The 23,122-nt window shown below is 39.2% G+C and overlaps 2 protein-coding genes across 4 annotated transcripts in view; one reads left to right on the top strand and one right to left on the bottom strand.

Annotated features, from left to right (window-relative positions):
* Positions 1-20,542, bottom strand: part of ELP4 (elongator acetyltransferase complex subunit 4) — a 140,848-nt gene extending 120,306 nt beyond the window's left edge. The window contains 4 exon segments of the mRNA XM_032691814.1: positions 5,876-5,913; positions 5,916-5,996; positions 15,378-15,416; positions 20,389-20,542. Coding sequence (XP_032547705.1) covers positions 5,876-5,913; positions 5,916-5,996; positions 15,378-15,416; positions 20,389-20,542 — 312 coding nt within the window.
* Positions 20,543-20,660: 118 nt separating this feature from the next.
* IMMP1L (inner mitochondrial membrane peptidase subunit 1) overlaps positions 20,661-23,122 on the top strand; it is a 32,500-nt gene continuing 30,038 nt past the window's right edge. For 2 of the 3 annotated variants that reach the window (XR_004357530.1, XM_032690369.1), the window contains exon 1: positions 20,661-20,714. The gene's annotated coding sequence lies outside the window, so the exon portion shown is untranslated. Of the gene's footprint in view, positions 20,962-23,122 lie in introns of all 3 variants that reach the window. The other variant, XM_032690370.1, reaches the window with a different exon arrangement.

Below are 23,122 nucleotides of genomic sequence, written 5' to 3'. Positions count from 1 at the left end.
GTTAAAGAACATAAATGACTGGATACAGAATTTTTCTCCTTTCAGCAGCCCTTGTACAACAATTTATTTCCATCTCCAGGTAAAGCTGTTCTATGGAAACTTTTCTTTGGCATTCAGGAAGACCAAGTGAACCCAGGAGAAACGAGAACTGTGTGAAGAGGAAAGGGAAGCAATATTCCTCTCTTTTAGGAAATAAAAAAGGTTAATTGCAAGTACTCTAAGGGGTATTTTTTTTTAACCCATGAGAATATATTCTCTAATTCACATACACAGAAGTAAACTGTACAGTCAAGCCATAAAACTCTTTGCTGTAACTTCCTTGCATTATGGCTCCATTTCAAAACACTGAAACCCAGGAATGCTGGAGAGATGATTCGATGATTTTTAAAAACAAAATTCATCTTTTTTTCTCAATCAGTTCATGGACCCTTAAGTATGTAAAAGATAAACACATCAGCCAATGGCATAATAAAAGAAGTAACATGAAGAAACTGAATAAAAATGAGTGCCCTTGTCCAAAATTCTGTAAACTTTGCTGCAGTGTATAAGGCAGTAGCCTAAACAGATTTAGTAACAGTATTATTCAATAAAACTTTCAGAGTTGAGCACTGTAAGCAACAGTTCATTAATTGAAAAAGTCACCTCTACAAAGTCACCAACTAGATTTGTAAAATAGATGTTTGTGAACACTGGAGCCTAAACATTTAGATTTTGTGACTTTTATGATACATTTAACAAGTTAAGTAAGATGTGTGCTTAAAAAAATATGTAATTTCAGAAGTAGGATGATGAAAGAAAACATCTTAATAAATAGACAAGGATTGGTAGATAGAAAACTTGAAATTTAAGCCAAACATTTATTTCCTCTGGTTCTGGAAAAGCTTTTTATTAGATTGGTCTGAACTTCTGACAAAGATTTACACTTTAGAGAGCTCCCAGAGTGGGTACTGTTTTAAAGGATTTAACTCTTTTTCAACAGAAGCAATTACTTTTTTTCAAGTGTCCTCTTTCACTCTCTTACAACTTCTCTGTCAAGTTCATAACACAGTTCTTAATGGAGAAAATTATACATTACAATATAATTAAAATATTTGCATTTTAACAAAGAAAAATGTAAACCAGATATTCCACTTACCCAATGTGCAAGCAAGAAAAGTAAACAGATGAGCAAGAGCTACATAATTAAGAAGTTAGGCTTTTCAACTCAGATAGCTGACTGGTTCAACCCCAGTCTTTGTGGTACCTCAAGATTCCAGAAAGAGAGAGAGGTGTTAGAAAGTTCAGTTCTGCTATAACTGGATTTCTGTGTATTAAGTGATATCATTTAACAGCATGCAGCAGCTGAATCACTGTAACAAGTTCATATATTCTGAAAATAAAATTAGAAAAAAAGAATAGGAATGCAGTCCTATTTGCACATGTATTTTTACCTTTCAAGCTGTTATGCTTTTAATTTATGTAACACCTAAAAAACATCAGATGACAGAAAAAATACTTCTTGCATTCATACACAGCTTCTTTGCCAGTACCAGATAGTGAAGGAGAGGAAGGAGTCAGAATAGTGCTCTTTGAAAATGGAAGCTTGGACAGCCCTGGCCACCAGCCTGATCATTTCTTCCAGGTTTGCATTTTTCCTTTTGACAAAACAATGTTTTGGAATCCTATCTGTGAGGGAAAAACGTAAGCAACCATTTTACACTGCTGAATGTACATTGCTGGAATAAAAAAGTCCATGTAGACAGCTATGTTTTCTTTCCAGATGTTTGTTTGCATACACAGTAACACAGCACTGAAGCTCAGCGGGTGGTTTATTGTTGTTTTTTTTAAATGACCCTGGAAATAACAGGCTCTCCCTGCATCACCTTTTCAGCAGGAAAAGAGTAAATGTGCACTTCTGTCCTTCAGGTTGCCCAAGTATAACCAGCTTGTTGGAGGAAGAATTTTTTGAGTCTTTTCAAATTACATACTTAAGCAAAATGCCTTTTAAAATATACTTTTAACTTTTATTGTAGAGATCTTTTCAGCCTGGTAGGAATTTTTAAAAAACACTTGGGTTTGGAGGGGTTTTTTTATCTTTAATAAGCCATTACACTTCTCTAGCTGCACCAAGGGAAGCGCATTTTCCTTTCACTGTGGTATCCTACAGCACTCAGGTGGTTCCATCTGACTGGTGTGACTTCAGGATGCATCCAGCAAACACAGGGAGGTTGTGCATCTGACACAGGGGCACACTGAGGGCTTTACTACTCAAGAGAATCTTCTGTGTAAATCTCCAGAGAGCAAACTGCATGCTCATTTTTAAACCTGGAAGTACCATGACACGAGACAGCAGAGGTAGGAAAAGGATCCCCACCATCAGCAACAGGCTCACAGATGGTGTCAAAGTATGTTTTCTTTCTTGAAGGATTGCTCTTTATCCTCTCTCTTGTAAAGAACCTCCAAAAGGCAATCTCAGTGGAGAGCAGAAGTATCCTGCAATAAAATTCCACCTCCAAAACAAAAAATCCATTCAAAGGCAATAATGGTATCAAGTGTTCAACTTCTTCATAGGAGATGAACAGACACAGTTCTAGAAAGGAGTTCTGGATCTCCCACTCTGCCACCTCAGGCTTCCAGGTACCAAATGGAATGGTCATTGATGTAGCATTGGCCAGAGTCCCACAGGGAAATTGTAGTGCTACAGGAGATGCGGTTTCTGTTTCCCAGCACAGAGGAAGACCTATAAGTCTTCCTTTCAAGACAAATCATAAAATCACAGAATGGTTTGGGTTGGAAGGGACCTTAAAGACCATCTCATTCATACCCCCTCCCACGGGCAGGGACACTTTCCACTAGACCAGGTTGTTCAAAGCCCCATCTAACCTGGCCTTGAGCACTTCCAGGAATGGGGCATCCCCAAGTTCTCTAGGCAACCTGTTCCAGTGCCTCACCACTCTCACAGTGAAGAATTATTCCTTATATCTAATTTAACCTGTGCTCTGCCAGTTTAAAGCCACTCCCCCTTGTCCTGTCGCTACATGCCCTTGTAAAAAGTCCCTCTCCAGCTCTCATGTAACCCCCTTCAGGCCCTGAAAGGCTGCTGGAAGGTCTCTTCAGAGCCTTTGGTTCTCCAGGCTGACCAACCCCAACTCTCCCAATCTGTCTCCATAGCAGAGGTGCTCCAGCCCTCTGAGCATCTTTGTGGCCTCTTCTGGACTTGCTCCAACAGGTTCAGGTTCTTTCTGTGTTGGGGACCCCAGAGCTGGATGCAGTGCTCCAGGTGGGGTCTCACCAGAGCAGAGCAGAGGGGCAGAATCCCCTCCCTCGACCTGCTGCCCACCCTGTTTTGGATGCAGCCCCGGGCACGTTTGGCTTTCTGGGCTGTGAGTGTACACTGATGGCTCCTGTTCAGCTCCTCATCCAGCAGCACTCCCAAGTCCTTTTCCTCAGGGCTGCTCTCAATCCATTCTCCATGCAGCCTGTGTTTGTGGCTTGGGATTGCCCCACCCCAGTTGCAGGACCTTGCTCTGGCCCATTGAACTTCCCTGAGGTTCCCATGAGCCCACCTCTCCAGCCTGTCCGTGTCCCTCTGGATGGCCTCCCTTCCTCCAGCAAGTGGCTGCACCACACAGCTTGGAATAAGGTAATGAAATGCTTTTATAGGCTGTTTAGGTAGTTGTAGAATTTAATGCCAAATCTGAAGGTAATTTTATTATTGAATATATTTCCATTTACCAGTGCACACAATTTTTATTTATGATCAATCACAGAAGTCATCATATAATTCCTTCTGTTATATACTATAATCATAAGTACTTATGCCCTTACAGTAAAAAGTTGCCTTTTTGAAGAATATGGAATGAACAGAAATGCTCTCAAATGTTTAAATACTTTCTAGAAACCAGCATGTATATAGTTCTGCAGGTTTTACCAGAGGTGTAGAATTTTCAGCATTACGTCTTAATGCCAGTTTCCTGAAGGAGCTTTGACTACAAAAGGCATGAATATGTTTTCAAAGGATGATGGATAAATTGGTGGGTGGTAATATAATATATCTTAGGCAGCTGATCAGGGCTTTTTATCCTCTGCTTGTCTTTTAGTTATACACAATTTCAAGATAATTATGGTCTATAAGAATGTCTTTTCCCCTTCCTACTACCAGCAATATTTGTCTTGGTTATAGTTCAAGAAACTTCCAATCACATCACAGAATTGGAATAGGGCAATTATGCATCTTGGCAGAGAACAGAACATATAAATAGACTGACCACACTATATAGACATTTAATATGGACAGTTAATGAACTGCCTTTATGTAATACACCAGTTAATTAGAATACTAGCCATGGAATTTATTGAATCCATACTTGAATTTTATAAAATAAACCCTAAGCATAATGGGTAATTCAGGTTGATATGTACCATGTCTATGTTGCCTTTCCAGTACAGAATACAGCCCAATCAGATAATGAAAATAAATTAATTACTAATCTCATTAGAATAATAATCTCATTAAATAAATGCCACATTAGTCATGGTCAGATGTGCTATATTAAAATCCTGACTTGGTGGAGTCACCCAAATCCCAAAGAGCTCATTTTTATGACAGGAGAGGACTTCTCGAAGCACCCTGAGTGAGGGTTACTTCACTGACACAATACAAATCAGAGAAATCAACTCTGCTGTGCCTGTTTGCTAAACAAAGGAAGTGCTGAATAAGTCACGAAAAGCTCAGACAAGATACTGTTGGATACACAAAAACACAAACGGAGGGAGACAACAAACAAAACTATGTTTTCCTCGACTTTCCTGCAGCAACATTGTCCATTCATTTATAGTCTCTTATAGTAACCACCACTATGGAGTTCGGTTTCACTCTAAATCACAAGAAAAAATGATAAAAATTTCACCCCTAAAGGAACCTCTTTACTTTCAAGATCATAAAAAAAAAAAAAAATTAGATTTTTCACAGTGCAGTCATATAATTTCAATTAAGAATATACTTCTTCTGAGTACATGAATATTGAATAGGTAAGGCATAGAATTTCCCACCACTAGATAGGAAAGCAGAAAAGTAATCATTTTGTCCAGAAATAGTCTCTGAAGACACTTAAGGCAATAGCCAGACTTCACTTGATGCAGAGTAATCAGTAAATTATATGTTACTTCTGATATTAGAAAAACGCAGCCTTAGAAAGACATAAAATATTTAATGAAATTTTGTAAGATTATCCTCACACTTCAGCATTTTTTTGCACTGTTGATCAGCCTTTTTCCCTATATATATTTTCTTATAACAGAAACTATCAGTGTTTGATTAGGAGTCCACTGAAGTCTGAAGGGATCCTTTCTGTATGACCTGACCCAAAGCTGACCACATTCCCAGCACAAAACAGTCAGAACGAAATGTAAGTGTAAAGGAACTTGTAAAGATGTTAAATGGTATTTTTATTCTCTATGGGAAACTACAATGAATATCTACACAATTGTGTGCACTGTTTCCACCATAACATACTGGAAGCCCCTTAACCACTCCTCCTGATAGGCCAGTCAAAACTGGGTAAGAGTTGGGTTTACTCAAACCATTCCACTAATCCAGCAAGTCTGCCTGGTTTTTCATCCAGAACCAAATAAAGGACAAGCTGGCTCCAACTTGATTTGGCCTTGGGAGGATCTTACTCCACTGCCCATAGATGGAAGGGAGCTAAATTTAATTTAGGGAGCTAAATTTAATTCCCAAATCTGGCTACTGCAAATACTCCTGTACTTCCCAACACATTCTTAGGAATCACCAAGATTAATTAATTTGTTACTACACAATACACACACTTTAAAATGTGTCTAAGTTCCTCGAGAGATATAGCCTTACTTATCAAAAGCAAGGAGTCTTATTTACCTTCAAGATGTTGTCAGGATGCTCTTTAGCAGAAGCACAAACAGGTCATGTCCACAGACAACTCCCTCTGCGAGAAAATACTTGAACAACAAATTGGAGTAAAGGTCGTATTTATCTTCCTCTGTGAAAACAAGAATGGTTGGAATTTTTTTTGGTTGTTAGATAAATCACCCACCTGTATGCTCACAACACTGTAAAAGACCCTTTGCTCTGTCTCCTGGAGTGTATAATGTACAACAGAGGTAAAACAGGATTCCAAACTTTAAACATAATGCTTATAATACTGCATTTAGAATTTTTCAAGACAGAGAAAAGCTCTCAATCTGCATTTGATTCTAATTAGGGATGGCATACAGCAATCTGTATTATCTCTCTTACAAGGCTTCCCATAAGTATTGCACTTACTAAGATTACTGAATTTTATGGGTTAATGGGATGGGGTTTATTAACTTAGGAGAATTATATTAATATTACATCTTAGTGCTTTAAACATTAACTTGCTTAAAATAGCTATTAATTGATGCGTTTTCAAAATTCAATCGTATTTGGGCATGCTAAAGCTATATAGAGGTATCATTTTATTACTGAGATATTCTTACATCTGCATTTCTTTCAAAGCTGTGAAAACTACAAAACCAGGCAAACCCAATGTCTGTATTGAAAAAACGGTAATTTGCAACTGTTTTTGAGAGCTAACCAGAGCAAAGTCAGGAACACACTCAAAAGACACAGATTTACAGTTTAAGAAATGAGACAATTCTTGTTAACAGACATTGTGAATACTGGCCTGCTGACATGAAATACAAACTCCCACTGGCTTCAGAAAGGCCATATTTCCTTCAGCCTCTTTATTGCAAGCATCAGAAATTACCAGAATTAGAAAATCTTAATGAACTTCATACAATTAAAACTTATCATGACTTAAAGTTACCGGGGAAGTGAGTGAGTGAGTAAACAACTGAAATCTGAACCACCTCTGATGTTCCTTAATTTTAGGAAATACCAACATTAGCAGTGTTAATGCCAGCAAAAAAGTTCCCAACAATATAACTATGGCATTAATTGCCCTGCAACATTTTAGATCATGCCCTTTGGAACAACACATCCCTGACATTTATTTAGAAAGATATCTAAAATATTTTGTCTGGGAGAAGAGTAAATGCACAATTTTACTTTTTCATCTGTTAATCTGGCTGCTGGAAGACAACAGACAGGGATGTTGAGGCAGAAAAATACAGAGAGATTTTCTTTATAGAAAACAAACAAGACTCAATCCATTTTTTGTGACTTGGAAACAATTTCCTCCCTACACATATGAAATAGTAAAACCACTCAAAAAATCAGAAAACCAATAACAAAGACAGAAAATTAGAAAGTTGTCTATATCTAACAAAAAACCTGTTAACTTCAATATGTATGAAAATACAATGTTTTGGAGCTTAAGAGTCAAAAGGGCTTACCAAGAAATTCAAACCACGTATTCAAAATCACTGGAAAAGAAACAGTTCTCCAAGAGACATTCCCCACTCCCATGGGGTATCAGTAAAACAATTTATTTCCTGCTTTTTTTAATTTCACTTTTCAATTTAGCATTTGGGATACACTTAAAATTTGGAAAATTTGTATCTTTAAAATTCTTTCTTCTTCATAATGATCCCTAAAGATATAGTGTCAAGATTACATATTTTGTTGTATGGAAAAATATTTATTTAACAGTTTCCCTTTCATTAAAACCAACAATGAACTAGAAGTGACTCCAAAGCAGAATTTCAAGGTAGAGAAAAATGCTTCATAACACATCACTGAGACAGGAGATTAAATAAAACTGGATATCCAAAGAAGCCAAAAGGAATACAATAATTACAGCACTGCCATTACTGGTACTTGCCATTGATATATCCAGTTTATCGTAGAGTCTTCAGGTTTTAAGAACTCAGATTGTATAAATATAAGTTATCTTTGATACTGTATTTGCAATAACACACCTACATTTTTTAAAACACAACAGTGTAGTGATATGGACAGACCTGTATCATAAAAAGGACAGTACTGACAAAAGCTCACTGGTGACAGTACTGGGCTCCTTATTAACATTTCAGCAGGACTGATTTCTGAAAGCATTGACAGAATTACAAACTGCAATTTCCTTGGAAGTGTGGAGCCCTTAGTTAAATATTTGATATAGTTTACTCTCACATCCTTATAAAGCCATGAATAGTGTGACTGAAGAACTGTCTCCCTGGTAACTCAGCTCCACTCCTCCTGAGGAGGCAGATCCAGGTACGAGACCAGGATGGAGACAAGAGTCAATCCAGGTAAAACTGAAGCACTAAAGCTGCAGAAGCAAAAAGCAGAACAGACACTTTCTAAAGCTATGAAGAAGTATTACAGCCTTATTTTGTAAATATAGTCTTTGGAGCCTGCTTAGATCTTGAACTGTTTCAACAAGAGGAAAATAAAACACAGAGTCTCCCTTATGACTGGAGGCCAGGAACACCTACAGCTCCTGCCCCTCAAACGTTGGGTCTCTCCAGTTATTTATGCTTTGGCTGCTTACTGCAATATCACTGGTAATATATTATCCACAGTACATTGATTTCCACGTGCTAATCTCCATCTATGAAGCTCTCAATTTAAGAACCAAGGCCCCCTAAAAATCAAAGTGACAGCATGATATCTACATTTTTTTTTTCTTAAATTGTCTGAGCTACCTGAAAGAAGACACCCTGTAATCACATCACTGCAGCAGATGTCAGTGGAGGGAGACTATTTTGTCAGATCTCCCTCTCTTCAAAAAAAAGAGCAAAAGGAACATTCCTTGGGTGCTCTGGAAGGATTCTCAGCTGTGACATTTAACATCATCCTTGGCAAACAAAAAATCTTGGTTTATTAATTTTTATCTGTAGGATAAAGTTCACCTTCTCCACCATTTGAGGCACAGAAAACTCGAGCTGTATTGCATGCAGACAGGACTTAACTGATATTTAATGGAATATAAGCAAATATCTATTTCAACTATTTTATGATTTGTGTACATGCAGCAGCTATACAGACAGTCTTTCTGGATCATCATTTTTCATACTAATTATTCCTTAGACAGTAAACAACATGCTCAATTTTGTGCCAAACATAACACACAAACTCCATAAACTGGGGCATAAATGCAAGAAATCACACTGATGATTATTTAACTGAACTATGAGGAAATAAATCTGTAGTAGTAAAGAAGAATTTTTACTCAAATTTTATTTGAAATGCTGAAACATTAAAACAAACTGTAGAAGAAAAGCAATAAGGAACATGGATATAAACCCTTGTATTGACTTAATCAAGATGATAATTAACCTCATTGAGTTATTTGTAGTATAAGAGGAGTAGAGATGTTCTTACACTGCCATACCCCAACTGTATTTTGCAAAACAATAAGGTATTGTCAATACAGCAAATTAAAGGCATTCACATTCAGGGTAAGGACACATCATTTTAGCATTAGCCTTTCCTTTGGTTTGCTTACACTGATTTTCATAACAGCAAACTTTTACAGTAAAAATAGGAAATTAAGTATTGGAGAGTGATCTAAATATAAACCACCTCATAGTCTGCTACAGTACTCTAAGGATTAAATGTGTCTCAGAAAGCCTTTACAAACAGTGTATCTGGAATTGTTAAAGTCAATGCATCTGTAAGAATCCCTCAGTTCTTCAATTTGTCAAATAGAGGATGGCTTTTTATTGATTCATTTCTAGGTCACTAAACTTTTGTGGTATTCAAAAGATCTAAAGTGCACCCATATGGGGCTTTTCTGATAGCATCCATTGTACCCTGGCTTCAATTGTAACCTTACTATTCAAAACCACAGCAGTGTAGCTCGCTTTCTTCTTGTAAACAAACAAACAAATCATTTAGCACAGGTACCTCACTGATTATTTTCACAGAATCACGGATGGAAACACTTTGCTGATAACGCTTGGACTTAACTATTTTGATAAATTTTCAACTGTTCTCTTTACTTTTCCAAAATTTCCAGAACCACCTTCATTCTGTACGTGTAGGAACTAACACCTGAGTTCATCTGAGTCAGCCAAATTTGGACCAACCCGGCCCAAATCTTTATTCTCACCTCCACAGCAAAGGGCTGTGCTGTCAGCAGCCTCCATTGGGAGCTTCACTTCTAGCTAACAAGGCACATCAACAAATAAGACTCTTGCAGCTGCAGAGCCTTTTCTGGGCCCAGCCACCACAAGTCACCCAGCCCTCCACAGCTTTCTCTGATTCTTGCTGAACAAAGAGTGTTCCACAGCTAAGTAGCAGGTGAGTAACTAGTGAAGCGTAAAGCTACACAAGGAAAAGAGATTATTTACCTAGAAGTTATGCATATTGTCTCCAGGACAAAAACCTCTTCTGATCCTACTGATAAGGACATAAATAAATAGTTTATTGTGATTGTTACCCTTTGGTCTCCCTCCACAACAGCATTCTTTCATGGCTGGAACCGTCACGGAGAAAAGCGGCATTGTCAGTATGACTGCAAAGAATTCCAACATATACCCATGTGGAATACTAAGGGTAAAGACCAATTCCTATTTATGGCTCTTTTCACCACTACACTGGATACATAAGAGACCTTCTCAATACCTTGTGCACAGACTGTCTTTCTCAAAAGAAATTCGTGGGTCACAAAATTAGCTGTAAAATTTCGAGGCCCTGGATTTTATCTAGGGCACAGAAGACAAAGGGTCATCAGTGAGACACTGATATCACTAAGGCACTGCAAATATATAATTTATACACAAATTAAGGAAAAAACGGAATTATAAAAATTGATATGTAAATATTTGATTGATATGTAAATAATAAAAAGTCTCTAGTTATAAATACCCCCTCTGCACAGAGATATTCATGTTTCAGGAGAGAGATACAGAACAAGCTCTAGAACCAGAGGAGGAACAAAAAGAAACAAATCTACCATAAGATAACGAACACTTACAGATCACATTTATAACACCTGACTTTTAAACACCAGTATAACAAACAACAGGAAGCTCTTTGAAACAAGGTCCAGCAGTAACTTGTAGTATAATTGCTTAAAACGGTGGGAGCTGTAAAAAGGGAAAAGTAGGACTGCAACAATGTAATGTACAGATAGCTTATTTTTTTTCCCTCTGTACAAAGTCTAGACAGGTTGCCCTGAAGCTGCCAAAAGCCTGTCATAGCCTATCAGTATCGATAATTTTTTCAGCAGATAGTTCTACAGTAGGGTCCTGTGACCTAAGGTGTGTCTTTCTGTAGCTATGAAACATCTCTCTGAATTGCTGCAGGTCAGAAGATGGGATTATTTTAATAATCTGAAATTCCATTTAAAAGATACTTTTCTAATGTCCACATTTACTGAGCTGGAGGGGATATACTTTGTGTCACTTGCATTTAATTAGCACATGCCAAAACGGAGTTGTCAAACATATAAGTTACAATATTTGGCATTTGGCCATACTTCAGGAGGGTGAATTCTGGTAACTGGTATTTTGTAGAATTATATTCAGCAAATCACTGTTTTGTACCTCTCTTGAGATTATCTTTTTCAGCTTTAAAAAGAGAAGATAACTCAGTTATATTGACAAGTGAAGAGAGCTCTTACCAGTCAGGTTAAATTGCATGTCTAACAAAAATAATAGTAGCTAATTAAGTAGCTGAACTGCTTCAGGCTTAGAATGTACAAGTAGACCCGCTTTTAACCCAGACATCGTTAACTTTTAATAACTGACCTCAGCTACCAACAAAAACCCTCCTACTGATATCTTAAAAACATTTAGCTGTCGTGACCTTGTCAAACCCAGAGCATCTTAGAGTAGGTAAGAATATGGTTCGTACAGGGTACCCAGGAGAGAGTCTATTGAGTGGTCTGTAACTCACGCGCAGAATGTGTCACATAAACAAGGCTATATGTTTAAAAACAAAGTAACTCCTTCTGGAAGGTCCTTCCCCAGGGCTGGCAAAACAGACACAAAACCAGCTGAAGTACCTGGGAGATGGAGGAGGGAAGGACTGTGCTTAACCACACCCCCCAACTTGTTTCGGAAGGGGAGATTCTTCCGGAAGGCTGAAAGTGGTCTCACAGTTACATGGAACAAAACTGGTTTGATGTGTCACATCAGAATGTTTGTTACAAACCCACTACAGCAAGATTTCCTGCATTAAAGGACTAGTTAAAATCCTGCAAATGTTTGTTACGTGAAACAAATGCCAGGAGTTTCAAGCTCCTCTAGTAACCATGGTCTTGCATGAGATTATCAGATGCCTCAGCTCTGCTAATTCTCATGTAATTAAAAACACTGTCAAAAGAATATACTATAGAATTAAGTTTCACTGAAAATCACGGTGCTCTTTATTATGAATTGAGTTTAAAAAATTGTACACTTAGATTCCAAGCAATATTTTACAGTCTGGCCATTACTACATCTGCAGAACCACAACAGTTAAAATAAATATTTTAATACCCTGAATCTACTATTATTGGTTAAATTAACCAAGATAATGTGTCAAATTAATGAAGATGAGCATTTAATTTGCAAAAGGGAGCTAAGCTAAAAGTAATGCAGTTATTCTTGCCTATAGAGAAGGTGAAGGAAGGGGGAAGAATTTAAACCTTTTATAACACTTGGAGTACAACACAGAAAGATCTTCCTAGGAGGTTTATCACTGACAGCTTCATCCTGTAATATTAAGCTTGCCTAGACTAATCTCATGACAGAATTTTTGGTATACTGACGGATATTCTAAACAATGCAACTGTAGTTCTACCTGCACCAACTTAAAAATAGTCTAAAAAAATTTTTAGACTATGAGTCACAAATAATATAGTTCCTGCTTTAAGACTCTCGTATATAATTAGATGTTTCAAAATAACATAGGTTCTTATTTGGGGGAAAGAAATCAGTTTTCAGATCTGAAGGAGACTAAGTTTAATATCAGTCACAAATACACACAACTGACATTAGGATAAGTAATTAAGATCTACCACTAGTATTGGCCATCCATGAGCTCAGAGGAGAGCAAAAAAAAGGTTCAGGTAAAAAAATCCTGCCACTGTCACATCATTTTGAGTCCTGCCATCCTCTTCCATTAGACCACAAAGCTCACTTCATGTGGTGGCCACTGAGCTCAGGTCAAGTGGGTTCATCTGATGCCAACCAGTTTTGTCTACTGGAACAGGCAGCAAATATTGCCAATGGGAAGACGAAACAAAATTAATCTAGTCTCATAATCTCTGATCTATATGTAAAATATAACAGGATCTAACAGTATTTTTTCCTTCTTCCTTTAGCACAGCCAGATTGCAGCTCTTCTCCAACTGAAATGGCTTGAATTTAGGCAATGTCAGTTATTTTTTCTGGCAGGCAACTATTCAAATTACTTAAGCGCCACCACAACATACACTCATTTATATACTTTATGTAAAAATCAACATTTCTAAGATTCAGTGACACATCAATAACTGCCCTCTAATGACGGATAAAATGCAGAATAAAAACTACCCTTAAAATAACAACAAAGCCATAGTAAGAGGTAGAGGTAATTAGCTTGCTCAGTGGCAAACAGAAAATGTTTTTCAGCCTCTAGTGCAGGTTACATGAGCACTATAAACAACAGAAGATACCACAATGCAATTCCTATAGTGGCTAAAGAGATTTAAAAGAAGTTTTCCCCTGTTTAGTTTCTTTAGTTTTAAAACTAATTCAAAATATTGCAACCATTCAAAATACTTAACCAAAATTTTAGATACAAAGGCAATCTCCCAGGTGATGGTTGTCATTCCACAGCAAAACTAAACACATACAAAATATTGGGACCACAATGTTTTCATCCCTTTCAGAAAATAAGTGAAAATTACTGAGTAAATCTGTCTTAAGGCTAAAGAGTACACACCTGAAGACTGGCTTGTCTACTGGTGCCTATCACTGGACACATGATGGTTTGCAGTTGCATAAATTCCATGCCAAGGAATTCTAACAACCACTACCAGAAAATACTTCCAAGTGATCAGGAACTAAATTTTTTGGAAATAAAAAGTCTACTCTGGAACACTGGAAGGATACAATGGGAAAGATTTTTTGCCTTTTCCAGTGTCAATGTTGGACCAGTTTTTCTGCTTCATTGAGTAACTACTCAGGCCCTTCCTTTGGGCTTCTCATAACTATTGAGGTACCAAAGAAAAATCTTTATTAAACTTGATAATTTTTTGCTACTTTTTTTCTTACTCTGGAGCACAGTTTTTCAGATTTTGTCCCTTAACTCCAATTTTACAATTTTACACTGATTCTTAATAACCTGTTAAATCCTTCACTCAGGATTTAGCCAAAAATTTAGCTTTACTGCACTTTCAATCTTCTGCAAGAAATTGGCCTTTTTAAATGTAAAAACATCTTTTTTGTTTTCATCTACATGACTTTACCTACAATTTCATACCTATTGGTGGTTGTCTTCCTGTCATCCATGTTTTAACTTGAAATAATAATTAATTTTTAAGTATTTAATGGAGGATTTGGGGAATTAAATATGTAGGCACTCAGGCATTGCTTCTTGTATCTCAGATAGCTTTCCAAGGGGATATGGTTTTTGTCAGTCCTACAAATAAGGAGAATTGAGGTACTTCCATCTTATTCAGTGGGAGAAGACAATCACACAACTTTTTAGTTGTGTGAACTCCCAACAGTTCAGAGATATTGCAGCGACTGGAAAACTAAAAGTTAGACCTGTTGTCCCTAGGATCCTAATTTTTTGTTCCAGCAACGTGGTATGAAAAGGCAGTATTAATTTGTTACACTACTCAAGATGTGAACAAGATTACAGATGTGATGTTTTCCACATAATTACATGTATTCTCTAATAACTCTTCTTTACAAGCTTGAAAGTTTCTCATAAGAACCTAATAAGAACCATTAATCTGATAAACATTTAAAAGGAATTATTAAGGAAAGCTGGCAATGGAGCTGCAATTGGAGCTGTGTTCCCACACAGCTGCAATTTGGTCTGCAAAGGGAACTCTGTTGTCACTTATTAAATCACCTCATGTGGCCTCATCCACATCCTCAACAGAAAGCCTTCCATCATCTTTCAGCTGATTCTGGCAACCAAAAGATTAAAAGATGCTGTATTAAAATATCTCCTCAGCCAACTTACAAAAAACCCAAAAATTCTTAGTGATCATAACAGCCTAGAATCTTACAGGGAAATCAATAGTTTAGAAATCTGAATATTTTGCTCGGAAGTCCTGGATGTGCTGAACACCATCCCTTCAAACAGAATTCTGGGGTATTCATTGTGTGGTCTAAAATTAAGGTTTTGATTTACCTCCAGTAATTCTTGAATAATTCCTTGAACAGACAACAGTCCACTCTGAGGCTACACAAAGTGAAGGACCTGAGAGTTACACTTCTTAAGTCTGACTTCAAAAAACAGTGAAGAGATAGGCTATTTAATGAATGCATTAATATATATTCTATACTAACCAATAAGAGAAGGGTTCCAACAGCTACGCCTCCACCTGGAAACACAAACAAAATGAAGAATAAAGTAAGACTTCATTTTAATACTATGTTAGAGAACAATAACTTTTCTTAGTTATAAGTCAAAGAAAGGTGATAACGGGAATTTAAAAATATAAAAGTGAACAACATTTTAATTACCTTTGCAATACTTACTACAATTCTCTATTATGAAAATAATTATACATCACATGTAATTATAACTGCACATTACAATTACTTTCACAATATACTGTACTATCATCATTGTGGTAAAAAGATCCTGCAGAGCTCTGCAGAACTATGCTCAAGTACCACAGTAGTGATGTGTGGTCTGAGCCAGCAGATTTTTACTTGGATGACTCAAGTGAGTAACATGCTACAAATTAAATTCAGATTAATCACTATCAAGGGATATTCCTTTGTACCAGAAGGATGTAAGCAAAGCTAGAAAATTCCCACCCAAGGCTTGAGGCAAAATCCTGGCTCCACTGCTTTTTATCTTGTTAGTGAAAGCAGATGTGGTGGTGACACAGGCAGGATTTCACCCAATGAAACCTGGACTGACAGATCATACACATCTAACACACATCTGAAAAAACAGATGCTAGTAAAGTCTTTCATAGCATGTCTGGGACATAACAACAATCCTACGAATTCCTTTACAAAGGCAGTGAAAGAAGAATTCATATTTTATTTTAGGTGAAGAGTAAACTGGATTATAATCTGAATTCCAAGAATTACAATAGTGGAATTACCTGACATCAGGCTATTTCATTTAACAATTATATGACTGTGACAAGAAAGTTAAAAATTCCTGGAAGTGTTCAGATGGCCATATGTTGACCAGCCTACTGAAGTGTTTTGCATGAAGGGAATTGCAGTATGTCACCTGCAATTACGTACTGATTTAAAAGTCAGGAGCAAACTGAATCACATTGGCACAACCTCCAAAGCTCCAGAAGTTAGTCTGGCCTGCACAGATGCATTCTAGTGCATAGATGGACTCTAGTGACCAGGATCATTCACTCTACAAATTTATAAGAGTTCCATTAAACTTCACTTAAATTGATTTCCAACGAGAGTTGGACCATCTTCTTAATCTGTATAGCTCGTGCTGGTGGACTACAAATATCTGTAGCACTTGTAATGTCAAAATACCCAGAAGGAGAGAAAAAGCAAAGTTCTTTCCCACAGGCTGAATAAATTTTGCATAATATCACACCTGAATTAAAACCACAACGGATCACTCTGTCATCCTGCACCACGATTTGAGCAGCACATGGCAGTGACAGTGTTTAGTCACACACTAATTTCACTGTGCAGATTTTCAAGCTATGCTCCCAAGTCAAGACGTACAAATGCCTCAAATATTTACAGCTTGACGTAGAAATATCAAAGCAGCCATAAATAATGTACTACCTCACGCAATAAGGACATAAAAACCTCAGCTATAAACGTTCACTCGTAGCCACAACAGAAGCAGTGTCTCTTCTGCTCTTAAATCGCTTGCACAAGAGAGAATTTGTTTGTCAAACACTATGACAGTGCAGTCAAAATTCTCACAGGCTGTATTTTCAGATCATCAATGGTACTGTTTCTTTCCACAAGCCAGAGCTGTAACATATGTGCACACACCCTGGCTGCTGAAGGCCAGCTCAGGTCAGAGGACTGGCTTTACATTATGAGGTGCAGTGAAGAGTTTGCCCAAGTGTGTTCTATTAGATGGGATGTAAAACTATTGCAGTTACAATGGTTACATATTAATACTATAATTAGTAACAATAATAGTAATTAAGCAAAAAACAGGTGACAGGAAAAAACAGCAGGAATGCTGACGGAGTGAAAAAGGAAAAGGTAAAATCTTTGAGTTTCCCAAGAAAGCTGCTGTGAACTTGTTATTCTTCCTAATTTTGCTACTTTACTTTTTTTTGCCAGTATCTAAGGCAGTAGCACACATAAACAACTAGCAAGACCTGTAACTTTCCACATTGCCACTTACAGCAAAGAGATTTAGGATCCTATGACAGAACACACAAACTTTGCAGTTGAGAAATGCCCGATTGTTTTCAAAGCATATTCCTGACCTTTTTTCCAAGCAGCTTGAAACAAAACACTCCATACAAGGCATGTGATTATTATATTATACAACAGTTGCAGCTCATTACAGAGAACTGCTTTGGCACAAATCAGGCATATATGGTCTTGAAGCAAAACCTGGGAAGTAAACTTGACTAAAAAGCCTGAAAATGCAGTGCCCTAATGGTAAGATGGCATTTGAAATCCAGCACTCATCCAACACTTTTTTCCAAAGGAAATGCATTGCTTAAGAAGAGTGACCAACAATAATGTACAATCAGCCTCTAGCTGTAGAGTAAAAGAAATTCCTCCTTGTATCCTCTGCCTACTCCTCTCTTCAGAAGTTCCTCATTATACCTGTGTCTGATAACACCATGCTTGCCTTTACTCACACATACTCCTAAGCTGTATTTTCATGTCTGGCAAATAATGCTGTATCTGGGTTACAGATTCTGAACCAGGCAAACTTAAATTCAAGCCCAAAGCCAGAGATTTAGAAGACTGCCTGCTGACTGTCAAAAAATATGTCTATGAAACATAGACTAAGAGAGTTCATAGTAATTTCCACTGGGAATTTGTACCAAAGAGAAGGATTGTCCCCTGTCCCTGGTAAAATAAAAATTAAATATTTGTGCAATTATTAACTGCTAGTGAGCAAGACAAAAGAAGGAAAGTAACAGCACTCTTTAAGAAAAACATAAACAGCATTCTGCAACACATTTATGAAGCATTTCCACACACACACACACACACACACACACACACAGAAAGGACAGGAAGGAGACCAAGCACAGCACTTCCACCAGCACAGTGGGCTCAGTCACTTGGTCAAAGGATGTGATTATCCCCTTTACTCATTAGATCATATCTGGAATACAAGGTCCAGTTTTGAGACACTCAGTACAAGAAAAAAGTATAAATAAGCTGAAGTGAGAAGTAAAGATAAAGTACAAGAAAGAAGTAAAGATAAAGTGAAGTGAGAAGCAAAGATAAACTGAAATGAGTCCAGTAGAAGGGAACCAAGATGGGGCAATGACCTAAGAGAAGAGGCTGAAGGAATCGGGTTTGTTTAACCCGAAGAAGAGAGGAAGACCTGAAGGCCGTGGGCTGGTACCTGAGAGAAGCTGCTGAGCAGACAGCTGAGCTCTTAACTGAGGGAGGGCAACAAAAAACAGGCATAAACTGAAGCAGGAAAAGTTCCCAGTGGATATAAGGAAGAAGAAAACTCCCTAGAAAAATAAGTAAGCATTGGATCGGGTTGTCCAGAGCTGCTGTGAAATCTCTGCCATTGCAGATTTTCAAGACTCAACTGGACAAAGCCCTGAGCAAACAACTTGGAATTTGGTGCTGAGCCTCCTTTAAGGCTGCAGACAGCGAATTCTTGAGGTCCTTCCCCAGTCTTCAAAATCAGTGATTCTGTACAGATGGTCTGTCTCCAAAAATGCCTAATCCCTGGAACCAATGGAAACTTTTTTTATAGTCACCACGTTTGGCACAAGTCTTTCCTGGCCTACCCACTCAGCCCTCAGAAATCAGTGATTCAAGGGCTAGGAGCTTACCAAAGGTTTACACAGGAATACAGAGTTTTACAGCTTTTCAAAGATGCCAGAACCCAAAAACTATCTTAAAAGTATTTTCACAAGTTGCTATTCCTAGGGTTGAAGAACTTCCTTGATATTTAAGTATAAAAATTAGCAAGGTCAGGGAATTGCTAAATATTTAAAAGACAAGGAAAATGTACTTTAGCAGGGAGCCTGGGTTCATTGAAAGTGTCCTCAGCTTCCATGACAAACCACTAACTGTGTGTGTAAGTGCCTGGAAATTTGGAGACTGCCACCATGGGAGCTGTCCACATCTTTTGAGCCACACTGTGCAAAAATCCACTGTTTATAAAAGGGAACATGAAGAAGAACTGGAATTTTCAAAGCAAATCTTCTATTTATGCAATTAAAGGGTTTCACAAATTACACTCAATGAAATACTTCTCTCTTAAAGGAGGAAGAGCCTTCTCCACAACGATACTAATCCCTGATGAATGTGCAGACATGCACAAACAAACAAATGATACACAGGCTGCAAAAAGTTCTTTATAAAATGGATACAACTTTTATACTTATCATTACTTATGCAGAATATCCTTAGGAAAAAAAAAAGCGATATATTCCTATATTCCATGTGCTCCAAGGACGAACGAACAAAGCTAAAGTACCTAAACTAGCTAAAAGTAGTTGACGTGCGTTGATGTACACTAAAGATGCATTTACCGAGCAGTTAGTAAAGGGATCACACAGCCCTAGTGCATATAGATAAAACAGTGAAATTAATTAGTTCCCAATCCCATAAAGGTGCCAGTTCATGCACAGATGATAACACAGCAATAGCCCAACAGATCAGTCCACGGGACCCTCTTGACACTGCGAGCAGGCAAAGGCAGAGGCACAGCCAGCACAGCCTCACACCGGCGCAACCCCTCGAAACGGGGGCATTTCAGTGACGCCGCTGTGACAGAAAACCCCGTCCGACACATCCCGACCAGTGCCACGCCGGAGAACCAGAACTACACCACGCGTTAACCCAGCGGACGCGGCTTTCAAAACCGAGCCCTTCGGCACCCCGATGTGACAGTGCCCGCGGAACGCGCCAGGGACGCGGTGCCCCGGGGCTCCACAGGGCAGGGCTGCGCTCCGAGACAAGGCAGGGCACGGCAACCCGCTCCTCCTGCCAGGGAAGCGGACCCGGCCTTGCCCCTTCCTCCTTCCCCCCGCCCCCCCCCAGTCCCGGGAGCTGCAGGGAGGAGGGAGAAGCCTTGCGGGAGCCGCCGCGGGGTCAGGGGGGGCGCAGGGCGGGCAGGGCCCGGCACGGGGGAGGGAGAGAGGGAGGGCAGCGCCGGGTCGCGGTCCCGCTCCCACCAACCTAGCACACAGTCGAGGGAGGGCAGCCCGCTGGAGAGCAGTAGCTGACCGTGTCGCAGCGCGGGCCGGGTGCCCGGCAGGGCGGCCGGGCGGGCTCCGGCCCCGGCCCGGCGCTGGAAGCTGGTGCGGCCCCGCGCCCCGCCGGCCGCCGCCATGTCGGCTGCGGGCAGCGGCAGCGGCCGGGCACGCCGGGAGGGCCGGGCCTTGCGCTCTACGCCAATGGGAGCGCGGCTCCCGGAACAGACACCCAATGGGAGGCCGCGGTGTTGGCAGGTGGGGGGCGGGAGGGGCGGGTAAGGGCTGAGGCGCCCGGCGGCGAGCGGGGAGGTGAGAGCGGGTTCGGGGCTGGGGGAGCGGGAGGTTTGGGCTGCCCGGGGCTGGGACCGGCTCCGGGGGTGTGGTGCGGGTGCTGCGGAGGGCTCCCCTCTTCTCCCGGGGGTGTCCGCAGGGCTGGGAGCGCAGCGGTGTGAGGGGACGGGCTCACACCCTGTCGGCATCGGCCCCTTCGCAAAGAGCCCGGGAGGAAAAACTGCTTGTAAAACGTGTGTTTACCTTATTGCGCGTAAAGTAAAATGTGAGTATGCTCGGAGTCCCCGTCCTGTTCGTAAACAGCCGCGGACACGTAAATAAACGTGTGGTTTAATACCGTAACTTGGGAGCGAGATCTCGCATCGGTGTGGTGGCCCCGCACCAAGACCTGTGGTAGAAAAAGTTAAAGACATTAAAGTTTGCGTTTTGCTTTGTCAGTGGACGCTTTATGTTGTAGCGCCCTGAATTTAAGAGAAATCCCTGTCAGCATAAAGGATAGCCACTGTCACAAGTATTTTATATTTCTTTTTCATCTGTTGGTCCCAGATGCGTCCCAGGCTGCTTGAAGACATTTGCGCACAGCAGAATATAAAAATGGAGTTCTGATGTTATAATTCTTTTCACCCTCACACTTTATTTTCAATGAACGGTTTTTGCTGCCATTATAAGCCACGTTTTTGAACACCTGTGGTTCTTGAAACTTTCTGTTTATATTAATAAGGAAAAAAAGAAACCCTCATGTTAAATATTAGCAGCTTGAAAGGGCAACAAATAGGTGGGCAGTCCTGAACCTCAGAGTCTTTCCTTCATATCCAATTCAAATTCAGGAGCAGGAAGCTTTAGTGTTATGTTTTCCTAGTGAAATGGCATTCCTTGTGCTGCTGGCCAAGTTCTTGCATGTTAAGCAGTGATCAGTGTAAGATTTCTTGCCATGAGTATCAAGAGGTTGTCTTAATGTTTTGTCTTAATGTCTTTAATAGTTCAGTGTAAGAAGTATCTGCCCTTAGGGGAGAAAAGCAAAGGGCACGTTTGAAAACATGGCAAGAAATAAATATACCTATTAAATTACACTTTTGGAATATATGACTAATGGGTTGTGAATATCTGGAATAGGAAAGCCTAACAAAATAAAGGCCTAAAGCATGATTCACAGTTCTTTTAAAAGGGTTCAAGAATCCTTTAGTGGGATCCTGGGGTGTAAATTCTGCGTTAATTGAGTGAGGAGGCTTAAACTTACAGAGAGTTCTCCACTTCTAAAACATCACAGTAACTCTTCCATTTCTTACTGTACTGTCATTCTGGAGTCCAAGTACCTAACTATTTCAGGTGTGAGTGCTTGGAGATGTGTGTAACACTTAAAACCTGCAGTACATCTGTTGGAGGGCTTTGTTACAGAAGCTTGTAACCCCATGGGGATGTCTTTGCTAAGTCACTGCTTACCTGTCAGAAAGGCAATCAAATGACTGACCACATGCACTCAGTCTCAGGGATGGGTTTTTTCCCCATTCTGAGCAGTACAATTTCCTTTTGTCACTTCAGCGACACAAAGCATTTCCTTGCTTGTTCTTTAAATAAAATACACTGCTCTAAGTTGTATTAACTTTACAGCATAGGTGTAAACATCCACCCAGGGCTGAGCCCTCTCTTTGGTTCTTCCATTTCTCATTGCTGCTTGACTGACATGTAGTTTTTAAACTTTTTTTTTTCCTTTTTTTTTTTTTTTACCTCATTTTCCTGCAGGGCAATTAAAACTGGAGGCAAAATAATTGTCTCTTTTTTTTTTTTTTTTTCATTTCTCTTTCATATTGGAGCCCACATAATGAAACTATTTTGCAAATGGGAACTGCTTCTACCGGATTTAGTGTTTCTTGAAGGAAGTGCAGGTTTCCTGGAAATCTCAGTCATTCAGGGGCTGATGTAGTAGGTCAGTGTTGCAAAAAGAGGAAGCCTCACCTCCTTTTCCTCCTCTATTTCCACTCCAGCAAACCCTGGTGCTTCTCAGGTTGTTTCTTGAGCTGATTCAGGTCACTAATCTGACTTGGAACTATTGATTTGCCTTCTTAATAGTTTAATTTTTTGTCATCCTGCTGAGTTGATGCTCTATGGAAAAGGGAGTAGACACATAGTGGGGATGGACCTTCCAACTCTTGCTGACTGTGAACCTTGGAGCTATTTCAGAATTTCATGTATTTTCCAACAAAGTGGTATTTTTTGTTAAAAATTTTGTCACTTGACCTCCTTCTAAAATATAGAGAAACTGTTACAAGTTACAGTGTAAATCGTAACAGTATGTTTCACATATTACAAAAATAATGCTGAAGTAGAAGCAGTTTTTTCAGTATCAGAGCTGAATGTTTAAAATGTGGCAGTTGTTCTGTTTGTGATATTCATTTTTTCCTCATTTTTAACATGATGGATACAGTTCA

This window comes from Chiroxiphia lanceolata, chromosome 6 (genome assembly GCF_009829145.1).
Source record: "Chiroxiphia lanceolata isolate bChiLan1 chromosome 6, bChiLan1.pri, whole genome shotgun sequence".
Classification (NCBI taxonomy): domain Eukaryota; kingdom Metazoa; phylum Chordata; class Aves; order Passeriformes; family Pipridae; genus Chiroxiphia; species Chiroxiphia lanceolata.
Note: the sequence above shows the minus strand (reverse complement) of the source record. Positions and strands in the feature narration are given on the sequence as shown.